The sequence below is a fragment of the Caloenas nicobarica genome, chromosome 1 (genome assembly GCF_036013445.1).
Source record: "Caloenas nicobarica isolate bCalNic1 chromosome 1, bCalNic1.hap1, whole genome shotgun sequence".
In the NCBI taxonomy this organism is placed as follows: Eukaryota; Metazoa; Chordata; class Aves; order Columbiformes; family Columbidae; genus Caloenas; species Caloenas nicobarica.
The window spans coordinates 25,693,967-25,709,382 of NC_088245.1; the positions used below are offsets into that span (position 1 = coordinate 25,693,967).

A 15,416-nucleotide genomic window follows, 5' to 3' on the forward strand; every position below is an offset into this window, starting at 1 on the left:
TGTTTAATTAGAGTCCTTTGTGCTAAGAAAGGGGCTGCCTTTGAACTCCATTATCATACTGCACAGAACCTAATTAATGTCTGAACTGTGTAAAACCGTTAGATAATTAAGTAGAACGATATTACCAGATACATTTATACAGTATAGAAGTACTCTAGAGATAAAGGACTGGAGTATACACAGAACATGTTTTCTATTGAGATTCAGAAAAGAAAAAAATTATGATTAATTCTAGGAATTTCTCTACTAAATTGACTTGGAAATGCAATTATATATTTTCTGTTATCACCTATCCTACAAGACCCGCTCGGGTAACATGACCGAAGCATGCACGCTTCTGTAGACAACCCCACTGGGGACTGATGTGGCTGCATCTCTCTAGCTGCCTTTGACTACAGTCATGATCAAGTGTTCATTGCAGATGACTTAACAAAGCTTGGCATTTAGCAGAAGTTCATAACAAGGCTTAATGTAATGTTTTGAGTCTAAAGCACGATCACGGAATCACAGAATGGTTTAGTTTGGCAGGGACCTCTGGAGGTCATCTTGTCCAAAGCCCTGCTCAAAAAGGGCTACCTAGAGTCAGTTACACAAGACTGTGTCCAGGCAGTTCTTGAATGACTCAAAGGATGGAGACTCCACAACCTTTCTGGGAGACCTGTGCCAGTGCTCAGTCACCGTCACAGCAAAAAAATGCTGTTCCCTGATGTTCAGACATAACCTCCTCTCTTTCAGTTTGTGCCCTTTGCCTCTTGTCCTGACACTGGGCAACACTGAAGAGACTCACTCTGTCTTCTTTACAGCCTCTGTTCGGATATTTGTACACATTGATGAGATCCCCCTAAGCCTTCTCTTTTCCAGGCTAAACGTTCCCAGCTCTTAGCCTTTCCTCATATGTGTGATGTTCCAATTCCTTAATCATTTTAGTGGGCCTTCACTGGACTCTATCCAGTATCTCCACATGTTTCTTGTACTGGGGAACCCAGAACTGGACACAGAACTCCAGGTATGGCCTTGCTAGTGGTGAGTAGAAGAGAAGGATCACCTCCCTCGACCTGCTGACAACACTCCTCCTCATGCAGCCCAGTGTATCATTTACCTTCTTTGCCACAAGGACACATTGCTGCCTCATGTTCAACTCGCTGTCTATCAGGATCCCCAAGTCCTTTTCTGCAAAGGTGCTTCCCACCTGGTCAGTGCCCAGGAGGTACTGGCACATGGAGTTGTTGCTTCCCAGATGAAGGACTTTGCATTTCCCTTTGTTGACCTGCACGAGGTTCCTGTCAGCCCATTTCTCCAGCCTGTTGAGGTCCCTCTGGATGGCAGCACAACCCTCTGGTGTATCAGCCAGTCCTCCCAGTCTTGCATTATGAGAGGGTACACTCTATCCCATCACTCAGACATTTAATGAAGATCTTGAACAGGGATGGACCCAGTAGGGACCCCTGGGGTTCGTCACTAGTTACTGGTGATGTATTATGACACATTCACTGTGCTGACACCAGATCTCCTTAAATATGCTTCTGTGTGCTCTAGCCCACAGAATTTTCTAGGCAGTGCTAGAGCCTCCTTTTGTGAGTGCGAACACTTCCAAGCACACTGGTCTGCATTGGCATGGATGAATGGCTTTCTGTTTCTTCAGGCAGCATATTGCAGTCAAATGTAACAAGCATTTTCCACATTCCTTTAAAATATACTGTATCATTGCCTACAGCCAGCCATGGGAAATACTCAGGCATGCGGCTAATGCTGATCTTCCTTTGGTTTTTGCTCAATTCCAGTAACTCCATTCTGTTGCGCTGGTAAATAACTGGTGGGCAGGAAGCTGGTTTGCCTGTCTTCCATTCTTGTAACCTCCGGTTTTGTTCTAACAAGTCATTTCCTTCCCTAGCTTTACTGACTAAAAGAAATGTGTCCCATGCACAAATCTAGGCTGAAGGTTTGTGATGTCTGGGACTCTTTCTGCTGTTTCTGATAAAGTTATTTGAAATGACAGTAGGAAAAAAGATGACAACAGTATATATGACTGAAGGTATAAAATTGAACCTCTGACTGCCAGGAAATTGAAAAGCAAAGGTTGCACATATAGCCTCAACTCTGCCCTTTGGATGTTTGCATCATCTTGAAATCTTGCATTACATCACACTGTATTTTTATGCTGTAGAAAGTTTTCCATGTGTACTGCAATTCCCTGAGTCTCTAGGGTAAAAGAGCCCTGGAATTGCTATTTAGAAAGAGAGTACGCAAATCCTCAGATCATGTTCCATTTCATTGCCACAACAGGCCGAGAGGGCGCCTGTGCTTCCCAAAGTCTAAGAACACCAAAGCTGTGTTTCTCTCACACAATAGTACAAAGACTAAAACCAAGAAGCTCCACATTTTTCAAATCAGTTCTGATTTAGAATAATCTCTGAGGGAAATAGTTGCATTTCAGTTCCTTGTTCAGGTCAAAACCAGTTAATTAAAATGTTTGTGTGAAATAAAAAAAATTAACTGAAGACTCATCTCAGCAAGGTGGGACTACATGGTGGGTTTTTCAGCTGTCTTTGACAACTATTTCTGCAAATCCCATACATCACTCACGTAGCTGCTACGCTGGTTTGCACCTTTTCTCTAATTTCCTAAATCTGCAATGGGCATTGAGGCACTAAGTGAGAAGCTATGTTATTTTGCTGTACAGCAAACAGAAGGAGCTGCAGAATTTGAGAGAGATGGGTATTACTGGAAGGAAGGGCAAGAGGGACAGAAAAAGCCCCATTAGCTCATTTGCTCCTCACTGTGAATCAATTCCTAAGCACTTCAACATGAAGGATAAACAATGCACGTATTTCTAGTATGAACTGAAGAAAACAGGCTGATTTGCCCTGTTTGCACTCAGAGCATGCTGTCGGCTGTACCAGCTAAATGTTTCCAGCATAACAGGCATTAAAATAAAACTGGCTGCTTCAAGGAACTGCATTTTAGTCACAGACCTCTTTAGATAGATTAGACAAGAAACGTTGCTCAACAGGTTCTCATTAGGGGATATCAGGTTTTAGGATGGGGTGTATTCTAAGCCAATGACTGAAAATAAACATTTAGTCAGTCTGGTTCAGGACCAATAGAGACAAGATATTAATACATCAGATAAAATTCCAATTCATCAAAAAAATCCCATTTGAACCAGTTCAGGATAGGTTTAACTCCTATGGATTCTACGAGATTCTCAGCAACTGACAGGGAAAAACATAGGATATGGATTAGGAGAGAGGAACTGTGAAAACCTGCAGCAACCTCAGGGTTCGTCTGAGTATGCCCAATAAAGATCTATAAATATCTGTGTTCAACTGCAAGATATTGAAGTCATGGAGTTGAAAGTTACTTCTGATGCTCATTCTCCTGCCTTCAGAGGAAATAAACTACCTGTCCAGCAAGATTCAGTCTCATTATTGATCGAGCCTGATTAAAAGCAGCATTAAATGGTAAAATAGAGAACAGAATGGGAAAAAATTGTGGCAATCACAGGAATTTAGTCTGGGAGAAAGCTGACCTCTGGCTGGCAAATTTTTAAGCAGAGGAATAGGGATTAAATTTTAGTAGGCTGCAAAACTTTAATGCAGACATGCACATATGTTTTTTACAATGACACCATTGTATCCAGAAATGCAAGGCTTCTTAGGATCTTGAAGACGTTCATCCACATGCTGGATGCATACAGTTGGAAGTATGTTCCACATATTTATGTAATGCCTTTCAGAAAGTGTGTAAATGCAGACAGATTATGTGGATCAAGCATATATTTTCTCTAAAGGCAAAATAAACCAGAAATATTCTTAAGATTAGTTTTAACTCATTGACCTTTCACTCACTGGTAACTACTTCTGCTTTAGGATAAGCCACTGGGGAAAAAAAAAGATTTGGCTAACTCAATATTAATTTTACAACGCTTTTCCTCTACCTGCTTTGACATCCACTTTTAAAAATCTGCAGTCATTAAAATAAGCTTTATGATTTCAGTGACATGGATCCCTTTGGCTCCTCAAAAACACATTGAACCGCCAGTTAAAGGCCTGATACACTGAAAAAATTCAATTTCATTGACAAAGGAGTTCTGATTTGCGGGCTCCATGCAGACTCGTGGACATTGAAGGAGAATGGAAGAGTGTGTGCCATCCACAGGGTGTTATGTTATGGTGAGTGTAGTGATTCCCCTGAGAGTATTTTCCTCTGGCAACTTTTCTGCAAATGAATTTCTTAGGAGAGAAGCTGGGGCAGACTGGGTCAGCCAGATCAACCGTCACCTGAGAATTTTCCTGTGAAAGGGTATAAGTTGATTTAGGCAGCCAGCTCCCTGCTCCTTCTACCTCCAGTCCTTGTTTTAAGGGGCCTGTTCAGAGCACGTTGAGCAGCAGACACAGCCAGACACTGTGTGCACTGCACATTGTATGCCAACACTCTACAGAAGACTGAAATGAATTTTACTCTAATAAAAACAAACTGTAGTAATCCTTCTAGGGTTGCCTTTGAGCTCAGTCCTTGCACAGTGTTGCCTCGTGATGAGTCAAGAAAGATTTTCCTTAACTAACCTTAGGAATGGCAACAAATGCAACCTTGAAACACCTGCCTTCACTGACTGCATTGATCAGCTTTCTGTTAATTGTAATAGGCCTTCAGAGGCACAGTTCAAGTAAAGACAATTCACTCAGCTGTCAAAATCCATAGACAAATCCCACCCTACAAGTCTACATGACTCTAAATGTCCAGGTTCCTTCCATACTTCATTGCAGAACACAGATGCTTCAAGAGAATGATTTATGCCATCCTAGGGTAGACGCCCCAACACAGTGACATTAATTGCAATCTAAAGCTGCTCTTTTTCTCCAGTGACTGTACAGAGAATCTAAATGAGACACTGAAGACAGGTAGGAGATATACCACAGGAATACTCACATAGTCCCAAAACCCGTGTGCCTGGAATATATAAAACCATCTGGGAGGATGTTTGCCCCAAAACTTTTCATGATAAAGAAGAGGGTGACCATCAGCGAGGTTAAACAGTAACCAGGAAATTATGAAGTGGCTTTTGGAACAAGGAAGGAGTTGGCTTTGGGAACAACGTAAAAGCAGCAGGGAAATTTGCCGCAGAGTGAGAGACCTCGGAGTAAAACAGGAGCAGTTGAAACCTGGTCAGGCACTGCCAGAAGTCAGCCCGCTGGCATCACAGCTTCTGCCTGGAGTGCAGGGAATACCAGGGTGCAGGGGTGGGCACGGGTCCTGTGTGGCTACATGTGAAATGGGCAGACACAGAACTGGAGCCCCCACTTCTCCAAGCAGATGTGAGCATCCCAGAAGAGCAGGGCTGTGTTAGTACGCCATGCTGCCTGTGAGATGGGGGCTATGTAAACATGGGGGAGCGGGTGGGTGCGACTGCAGCTTCAGGGGATTCGTTCAAAAGGACCTTCAGAAATCTGTAATGTTTATTAATATTTTTGAAGTGTCTAGTATCATGGTTTACCTGTTCTGTTTCTGATATTGATTGTGAGTATATTATTATTACTGGTTGCCAGTTAATTATATATAATCGGTTAACCACTTCTATCCTGGTTTTGTTTAAACAATGTGAACTTGTCTGTGTTTTCTGCAACACCTTCAGAGGTGTAGCTGAGCTCTGAACTTGCTCAATGGACAAGGAGATAGAAGGTGAAAGGCCACTGGGGCTACTGAGTAATTCAGTGTAATTTTGAGGTTTACATTTTGGGATTTGGTGCATTATGCTTTAAAGAATTTGTATGAATAGATTTTAAAAAGGACCTTGCTGGTCCCTGGTTGTAGCCTTCAAAACTAGGTGATAGACAAAGTTAATAGGATCATATCTGAGAGCAAGGTTTACTTCTGAGGAACCAAAATGTGACCTTTGGTTTCAAGAAATGACCTTTTTTGAAATAATGAAGGGTGTCCTGTCCAGATAGTTCTGCTATGCATCAGAGCTGTTGCAGTCTGTCTGATCAGCTGGATCTGCAGGTCCTTGAAAGACTTAAGGTAATCATCTCTCTTTGAAAATAGCTGACATGTTTTCACTTGAATCAATTCAATCGGTCTCTGACAACTTTTTCAGTATAAGCTCTGTCCTTTCAGTTGATTTTTGTACTTTCATTCTTACTGGATCTATATTTGGTGAAATTTCTTCACTAAGTCCAAATACTTTTGGGTATAAATAGTCATTCATAGTTAAAAAAATGCTCTTTTACACACAAACAAGAATCTGTTTGACTATATATATGCAGGTATCTAAATATCTGCAAGAATACAGACTGATTCTACACATAAAGCAAGAAGAGCATATTTTACAATGAAGCTATTTCCTATATTGCCTGCTAGTGCAGGCTATCACAGTATATAGAAAAAATTATAAGATGTGTAATGGGAGAAAAATGTACCCATAATAAAAAAAATGGTTCCATAACACATCACAAAGAAAGCAGTGCAGTAATTTCTCATAAGTTTATAGCGTTAGCCTTAGTTAGGTCTGTTTATTCCATCCCCGATTTACTGTTATGTTGTGCCATTTCTTTGCAGCTCTAACATGGTACTTGATGAAAGAGGAAGCCATGATATTCAGATATTTTAAGCAGTAAATTTCTCACTTTTAAAAATATATTTTGTATATATTGTAAATATGTACATATTGTATATTTTTTTCTTTACGTAAGATTTTTATATCTCAGGACAAAAATACTCCTGTCCCTTACCATTGTTATAACTTACTTACGTGGAGGATACTCTTTGTTTTATTTCAGGCTTAAGTGGAAAATCTCCACTCCTGTGGTTGTTCCTGAATGCCTTATTTAAGCCTTTGCTAGTGAAAAAAGGAGAAAACACCATCTGAGAAAACTTTCCTCTAAGGATCCTTGCTCCTGAGACTAAGTCCGAGGACAAAAAGACAGTCATCAGCTTCAGAAACCATTGAACGAGGTCCTTTGACTGAGACTGAACTAAGAATGGTTCATCGACTCCTGAGTGGAAAAGTAAAGGTGATTTAGTAACAGCATTTACCAGCTTCCTGTGAGAAGGAAACATGGATCAGCTTGACTAATGGAAGCTGGAAAGCAAAAAAGAAAGACGAGAAGAAGAATCAGGACAACAGGAGGTAGGTCTGGGCAAGCTGAGAGCCACAGAAGGACAAGTTTACAGAACTGCCTGGACTGAAGAGCCAGAGCAAGGGCAACTGTGGACCAGGAGAAAAGCAGAGAGTTATAGGCATGCATGACAGCGTAGAGACTCATGATATATCCTCCTGTTACAAAGAAGCATCAGACTAGAGCTCTTACCAGAGGAACTGGGATATTTGCACTGAGGAGAGCAGAAAAGAACTCCAGGAAGAATTTTAACTCTGTGCACTGCATGACAGATTGGCACAGACTTGGAGAAGGTAAAAAAGGAAAAATTGCTCATTCTTTCTTTTAAGACAAGAATTAGGGATATGAAATTGAGTAATCAGATAGAAGTCTTGAAGCAAACAAATATTCTTCCTCAGGCAACATATGATTAATCTGTAGAATCTCATTACTAATGGAGGTTGGGAAGACCAAAAGCACTAATGGATTTAAAAATTTATCAGAGGATTGCATGGCATAAAAGTCCACTAGAGCTTATTAACCATAAAGATATATATTCCACTTCCAGTTTTGTGTTTCTAACCTTGCAAATTACCAGAAATAACTATAGTCTACCTAGGGACGAGTGCCACTTTATGCTTGTCCTCTTCCACAGTTTCGTGATGCTTTCTTGCCTGAAACAGAATGTCAGACCAAGCATGTCTTTGGTCTCCCTCAGTCCAGACAGACTTTCATTCTTGTACCAATGAAAAGAGAAATGATAGGGCTCTAGATGCTAGAGATGGCATTTGTGTTATGCTCAGTCTCCCAGGAAGGGAAGCATTAGAGCATTTGATTCTCTACACAGGCTACTTGCAAGAACAGTGAAATGCAAAAGCTAAGTTCTTACAGAACCTGATGGACAAACGTAATTTTATTCCCAAATAACCCTGCAATCTAATTGATTAAGAGTTGATGGTAACTTTATTTGCATTTTCTCCTTCTAAGTAAGAAGGCAAGAATATGTAATTCAAAAATAAAACAAAGGGGAAAAGATCCTGGGCGTTTCTGCTGTTTCTAAGTATTTTGCTCTTTATTGGCGTGCATGTTTGCATTCCATTTCACATTGTCTCTGGATTGTACTTCAAGTAATATCAGAACTGGCCACTTGAGGGCAATACGGCAACCTTATTTTCACAGCGTTCGGCTCTTAGCCAGACCTCCACGTCATACTAAAAGATGTATTTCCCGGGGAGGTGAGGGTCCAGTTTTATTTGCATGTATGTTAAGTATAAAAAAATATTTCTCCTTAGTCAAGTTTTCAACTGCATAACACACAGAGAGAAAAATTCAGTGATATAGTGACTTAGACTACACAGAGCTTATCAGCGAAGTGCTTTAATAAATTATGTTTACTTCACTGCACAACAGGAAAATCACTTAAAGGCATAGTTTCAGCTGAGAGTATCAAAGGTGAGGCAAGTACACCAGTCCAGGAATTCCAATCCAGGAGACACCTGACTGTTTATTTTGGATGAGTGAAGGGACAGTGAGCCAGAGCGGGGAAAGTGCAAAGCTGCCGACAGCACGGAAGGACTTGGCACCACTGAATTCTATGAAAATGCATCCCTACATTAAGAACTGGGACCAGGCTGGAAAAGGTTAATGGCAGGGCAAAGGAAGCACTTCACAGTGTGTTAAATCTTGAGATAATCAATCATAAGTGACTGTTTCTCACACCAGCTTCAATAAAACAGAAAATTATTCGGAGATCAGCCTTCTGCTCGATACACGTGCATAATCTTGATTAACACAAAGGTAATTATTGCATACATTGACAGAGATCCATCCCTTAATCGGTACCATATGCAAAATAGAAAGCTTCTATTTTATTATTAATTTTTCAAAGCACAGATGGTCTAAATAAGGGGTTTCCAAATTTCCTCAAGGAAATAGGGCTATTACGCAAGTCTCGTATCAAAACATTTGTGTGGCAGAAAGCCACTCTTTCCCCTGCTTTTCTTGCATCTTCCCAACCAGACCCCAAATGTAAAGAAACACTTTTGCCACTCTTTGAGTACACACAAAAATCTCATGCCAGCACAGGATTTAGCTTCCTTTGCTTTCTGGACTGAGATACTAAAATGTGCATAATCCAGAGAAGACCTGGCAGCTGGTGAGCAAAACACACTTGAACTCTTCCTGAACTGCCATTTGGTCAATGCTTATTCAAGGAGTCATTCTGAAGCCTTGCCACTATAATTACTATAAGTATATCTGAGTTGTAAAAATAATTTGTAAACGTTTACTATCAAAGAAGCAGTAAGGAATGCAGTATTATTTAATTTATTAAATTTCTGGGTTTTCTTTACACAGTTTCTCTTAATCATTTGATATCTTCTGATACCCCATTTCCAGTCCTCTTAAAAATCTCTCCTTCATATAAACCATAAAGAGTTGTTGTACATAGAGGATCAGATTTTAAACTTAACATACTGAGATTGTGATAGTAGTGCTGTAACCAAGTTAAGCACAATTGTAGATCAATTTCTCATCAGTAATAGTTTAATTATACTGGCATGAGAAAATTTGCTGACCAGAGACCTATATACACTGAGAGGGTCTCTAAATTATTGTGCAACATTACTGAAAGCAGCACATCTATGATAGCAATGCGGCAGATTAAAATTATTCTCATCTGTTCCTAAAAAACAAACAAACAAACAAAAAAACCACAACAAAACAAAACAAAACAGTCAACTGTTCTTGGGGAAAAACACATCAAACACTAGCAAATTTTTCCAGACCAAAGTGTCCTCTATAGGCATGTTCAGTCCCCAGTGACACTGATAGGTATTCTGTCAATCAGCAGAATAACAGGTCTTAGAGGCCCTTTCTGTCATTATTGACTATTGACAGGTTGGAACTTCACAACATAACAAAAGATTTTCCTTCCTACACAACAGAGTGGGCAGAAACTGGAGGCTTAGGAGTTTTCTGGACCAGGTGCCTTGGCTGATACAGATATCCATAGCTCCACTGGCTACATAGGGAGAGGAAATCACTCTACTGGCACTGCACATCCCACTGGCAACAAGTGACAGCTCCATGATGTTTATGAGAAACTTGATGCAATCTCATCCTAAAGGATGTCAACAACTGAATTAAAACCTTCTCCCAAGTATTGTTTTCTGACTGATGATACCCTGTCTGATGCCTCTGCACCAAGCACAGAAGCCTCTCTATAGTTCTCCCACTAGTCCTCTGGTCACTCCATGGATTCCCAGTGTCTCACTTCTCCTGGAGACTCCCTGATTCCTTCCAGGTTCTTTATAGGGCACACTGTTTATGCTGAGAGACAGTCTTATACAACCTGCTTCCCATCATTTTGTTAACTTGCATTTCAGTCTTTACATCACTACAAATGTACTTTCTGTGGTGCCTTTTTTTTGTTTATTTCTTGCCATTTTGACAAGTCTGCCTAAAGCTGTGGAAGATAGAACACCACAACAGCAGTAACCAGAGTGGAACTACTGTAGAAGTGTTGCTGCTTCTATCTATCATTTTTAGTGCTTCTTCAGCTGCCAAAGTACTCTGTAAATGGTGGCGGGCACCCCATTCAGCAGGTTTTCCTCAGTGGAAATTATTTTACAGAGCCATATCACGATTACTTATAACTACTAGCCTTTAAAGTAGTCTGTACTTCAGCTGCAATACTGATGCTGCTGGACATCGTGCTATTTTAATAAACATAAAACAAAACTGAACCCCAGAGTTTGAAAGTGGGTGGCCATTAGTCTTCCTAAATGTAAACAGAGGAAAATAGATGGCAAAATTATGTATCTCTGTGGGCTCCCATAGCTTCTGAGAGGGGAAAGAAAGAGAAATAGGTTCAACTCAGCTAATTCTGGCGATCTAGAATTTGGTATGTTCTCTAAGAATGTCATAGCCCATGGAAGGAAGCAGATACTTTTAGCAGGAAACTCATCTCATTCCAAAGTCAGTGTCTAAATTGGGTGGGATGATTTGTTCTGTAGAGGTGTCTGTTTCTCCAATAACTAGAATTAGATAATGAGCTTAGACTAGGCACTTAACTTTGAGAGAGCTAAAATTGTAGAACATGCCAAATGGCTGGCATCATCCAGAGTCCTGACAGTGGCATCACGACACTCAGACTGATCCAAAGCCGAGACCTGCTCCTACCTCAAGAGGGCTACATGGGCAAAGTGCACCATCCTCAGATGGCTGTGCAGGAGCTGATCTGTGTGACCTCAAGAAATCACTGCTACTTTGCAACCTTATTCCTTCAAAAGGAAAGGAACAGCCACGGAACTGTAGCTCCTTCACAAAGAGCTGCCATGTTGTAAGCACAGTTACTTGCTGAAATAACAAAGGAATGCGAAGGCGTGTTTGGAAATCCATAGGACTGTTGAGCAAACTAGACATGGAGAGAGTGGGGTGTCTCTAGGCACCTGGAGATGTTCAGAGTTAATCCCATAAAGGTACATGTGAAACATCCTTCTTCATAAAACCTAGAGACTATGAGAGTCTCATCCTCTTCATGATATGTTTCCTTCCCCTTATTTAGAAGTGCCCTGGCCCTCCTCCATTCTGTTTTACTGTGCCTAAAAAAGAAATCTAAACAAAACATTTTAAATATTTACTTTCCTTTTTTATGGCACTGTCAATATCCGGGCAAAAGACATTTCTGCATGACAGCATTCCCACTGCTGTGCTTCAGAGAAAAACTTGCAACTGCTGTCAAATGTCACCAACAAAAATGGGCTCTGAAGCAACAAATCCCAGGGCCCTTCATAACCCCACCACACATGGCAACTCTTCCCTCTTTCATGAATCAAATCCCACTCATGCTGAGAAATGAAAGCTGTGCTTTAGGAGGATATTCACATGTCATCTGGAGACTGCAAGTAAAGAGGAGGTGAAAGAGAAGAGAGCTATTATCTGTTTTTTCTTTCTCTGTACTTTGCCTGAAAGATGGAAAAATTAGGAAATGAAATGTTTTACCTTTACAGAAAAGTGCTTCTTCTTGGGCGGATGCCAGACAGTGGCGGTTGAATGAATGAATGCCCGCAGAGGTGTTAAGGATGTCACGAGCACATATGCTTTGATGATGACAGAAAAGTCTTGAGCTTTAAGGATGTCCTGGTGTTCTGGTGAAACTGATACCTGACTTCTGGAAAGTAATAAGAATATATAGCATTAATGAAGTGCTTCTGCAAATGAGGAAATTAAGCTATAAAAAAAATAATGAAATAGTAATAGTGGAAACAGGAAATTGGCTTTTTTTCCCCTCGAGTTAAGCAACACAGTAGATGAAACCAAGTAGGCTGGAACAAAGCTGTATATCAAGTCTTTTTATTGCTTTCAGTATTTTAAAATTTGAATTTCCATATATAGAATGTAACTGTTAGGAGGGAGTTACATTTGAGAGTACATATGGGTAAATGCATTGTGGACATGTTGTAATTGTTGCAAACCCAAGACATTCAGAGTAAAGACAAAAACATTAAAGAAATCCAAGCAGTTTAAGTAACAGTGGTGCATAGCTGAAGCGCCCAAATTTAACACTGATTTGTAGTGAATTCAGAAAAAAAAACCCAAAACAAAACAAACCCCAACAAAACCAACAAAAAACAAACTATGGAAAGACTGCACTATTGTTAGCACTTCCTTCAATGTAATACAGGAACAAAATCATGTGGCACTTCATCCTTTCTCTAATGAAAGCCATGAACTATGACTCCAAATATTATGAGTGACTATGACACCTATAAATAACCCAGACCAAATCAACTAAACATAAAATAATTATGCAAGGTACCTTTGTCTAGGAAGCGGCATGGCTCTCTAGATACTGGCCTACAGCTCCCATAGTCCACACAAAAAGGATCAGCCATTGAAACAGGACAGGAAAAAAAAATCTGCTATATACAAGCTTATTACTTGGGGAAATCTGAGCTATACTTGGGCATATTCATAAATGTGATTACTATTCTGCCTGTTAAAATCTCTGGGTTTCAACCTGCCTCCTAGTAGATGCAATGAGAAGATGACTATACAAACTATGGGTCTCTAAGACAGATTACTGGTAAAAAGACACAGGCGTGTCCTCCCATTTCTGTGTAATCTTTGGCAATATGTGGCCTTTACAGACCTCAGTTTTGCTTCCTGTTAAGAGAGTCTAAGAATATCTATCTTAAAGAGACCTTTTTCTCCCCTCTGCAGAATGGTAGGGCCTCAGAGCATAACATCTGTGAGATAATGTAACATAGGAAACAGCACTTGGAGGGCCAGTTCTCACATATTTCTTAGTTTTTCACATAAGGGAGGGTCTTTGTGTAAAGGACTACATATGTGTGCCTGTAGTAGGGACAAGGCAGGGATGGGAGCAGCTGCTACAAGACCTAAACATTCAGGGGTGTCTCTGGGTCTGTATTTATCTGTCTAGATGTTTCAATGCCCTTGACATAAAGACTTAGCTGTTCACACACAAAAACGTCGAAGCTTGGCTAGGACAGAAATAAACATTGTGCAAGTATAAGAGATGCAAGACATCCAAGTGCTCCACCTGCTGCACTCTTGCTACATTCTGCGTCCCTGACTCCCAACCAAAACCACAATGAAACACTCGCAGTTTCTGAGGGTGGGGTTTCATTATTATCTTACAGCTGTGCGCTCCTGCTCTGCTCCCACCAGGACCGCAGATGATGGACCGTACGTGTCTTCTCAGCGCTTTCACTGCCCTGGGACATGTTGCCTGTAACGCTGGCCCTTGACAGCCCAGGCTGGCCGGAGCACTCTGGGGTGATGACTGGGAGCTGCAGGTCTGAAAAAGTGCCGAGAGGATGATAAAGTCAGCAAAGCATTGGAAACAGCGGTCGACTCCTGCTGCTAAAGATAATATGTGTAAAACACAATGGGCAGAGAGAAACTAGCAGTATCAGGCAAAAATGTAAAATAACAAATGCTGAGACTGTAATCCTTTTTGGATCTTCTAGCAGAGAGCTTTACACCCACCAAGCACCTCCTGCCAGCTGCACGCTCAGAGGCTCAACTGCAACTCCCGCTTTAGGAGTGCATGAGTACTGCATAGAAGAAACCATCCCCTTCCCCCTTCTAAATAGAAATCCTTTACTTCTAAATGTACTTTCTTCTAAAACTTTGTTTCTCACATAGCCCTAATTACGACTAAAAGGGATAAGAAAGGTACCTAACTAAGGAACAAGGGACTTTGCCACTGTAATCACACAGACAGCTCAGTAAATAAAAACATATCCTTGTTCCTAGGTTCACTGTTTAAGGCTACATTTTGTAATTACTGAAATCTATAGGAGGCTTAGCTCTGCCACCAAACGCAGAGGGAACAGGACTGATGTACCAGAGTCCTCAAGATTACTGAGGCATGTGACTATTAATACTAATCAAAATATTGTGATGTGAGATCAGTCAACGGGTGGTATGTATTTTCTGCTTTTACTATGCTGCTAAGAAGGCACAGGGCCCTCACATTATGTCATTATTTCATGTAGGGTGGTTTTCATTAACTCTAAGACAGCTCAGATTTCAAGTTCTTAAGTAACAGTCAGGAAAATGTCAAGCTGTTCACATTATTCCCAAACCTTGTTACTCATCTTTTTAATGACATATTGCACCGTGCTGTTATGAATTTATTTGTATAGCTTCTCTTTTAATGCATGCATTCTCCACTTCGGTGCACGAAATGAAAAATAAAACTGAAGTTGTGTTTCTGGTGATGAGCTGTGAGCAGCCATTCATGGAAAAGAACTATTCATTTTCATACAGATCCTGTTAAAATGACATTGTGATTGTCTATGTTTATCGACTGTTCATCACATCAGCTCAGTTCAGCCTTCCAAGCTCAACTGGGATCTAAAATTAATTTTCTCCTTCACTTTCCATGCACCGTTGAGCAGGATTTAAGGCTTTACTAACCAAAACCAGGCACTTATTAATATAGCACCTCATGTTCAGATTATACTCTCATTGGCATCTTTGAGTTGTGTTATGCATTATAACTGATTTGGACTTCGTGGCTACCTGTTTGGTGATGGCACAGAATAAAAACAGACTACTCTCTCCTTATTTGGCTGTGCAGTGATAACAGGAACAAGCCAGTAAACTCCCGTTAAGTCATTTGTTTAGCAGACTTGTTTCTGAATATGCACGGGGAGCAGACCTGCTAAATGAAGTCCTATTTTTTCCATATCCACCCTGTAAGGACACAACAGCATTTCACTAAGGCAATTTCTACCCTGTAAAGAGACAATGGCACTCCACCATGGCAATTTGGTATGGTCCCAC

The 15,416-nt window shown here is 40.7% G+C and overlaps 1 protein-coding gene across 3 annotated transcripts in view; it reads right to left on the reverse strand.

The window, feature by feature from the left end:
• Nucleotides 1–15,416, reverse strand: part of CPED1 (cadherin like and PC-esterase domain containing 1) — a 151,334-nt gene that overhangs the window by 87,876 nt on the left and 48,042 nt on the right. For all 3 annotated transcript variants that reach the window (XM_065632070.1, XM_065632078.1, XM_065632061.1), the window contains 2 exons: nucleotides 13,761–13,920; nucleotides 12,099–12,267 (listed from right to left, as the gene is read on the reverse strand). In XM_065632070.1, coding sequence (XP_065488142.1) covers nucleotides 12,099–12,267; nucleotides 13,761–13,920 — 329 coding nt within the window. The remainder of the gene's footprint in view (nucleotides 1–12,098; nucleotides 12,268–13,760; nucleotides 13,921–15,416) is intronic.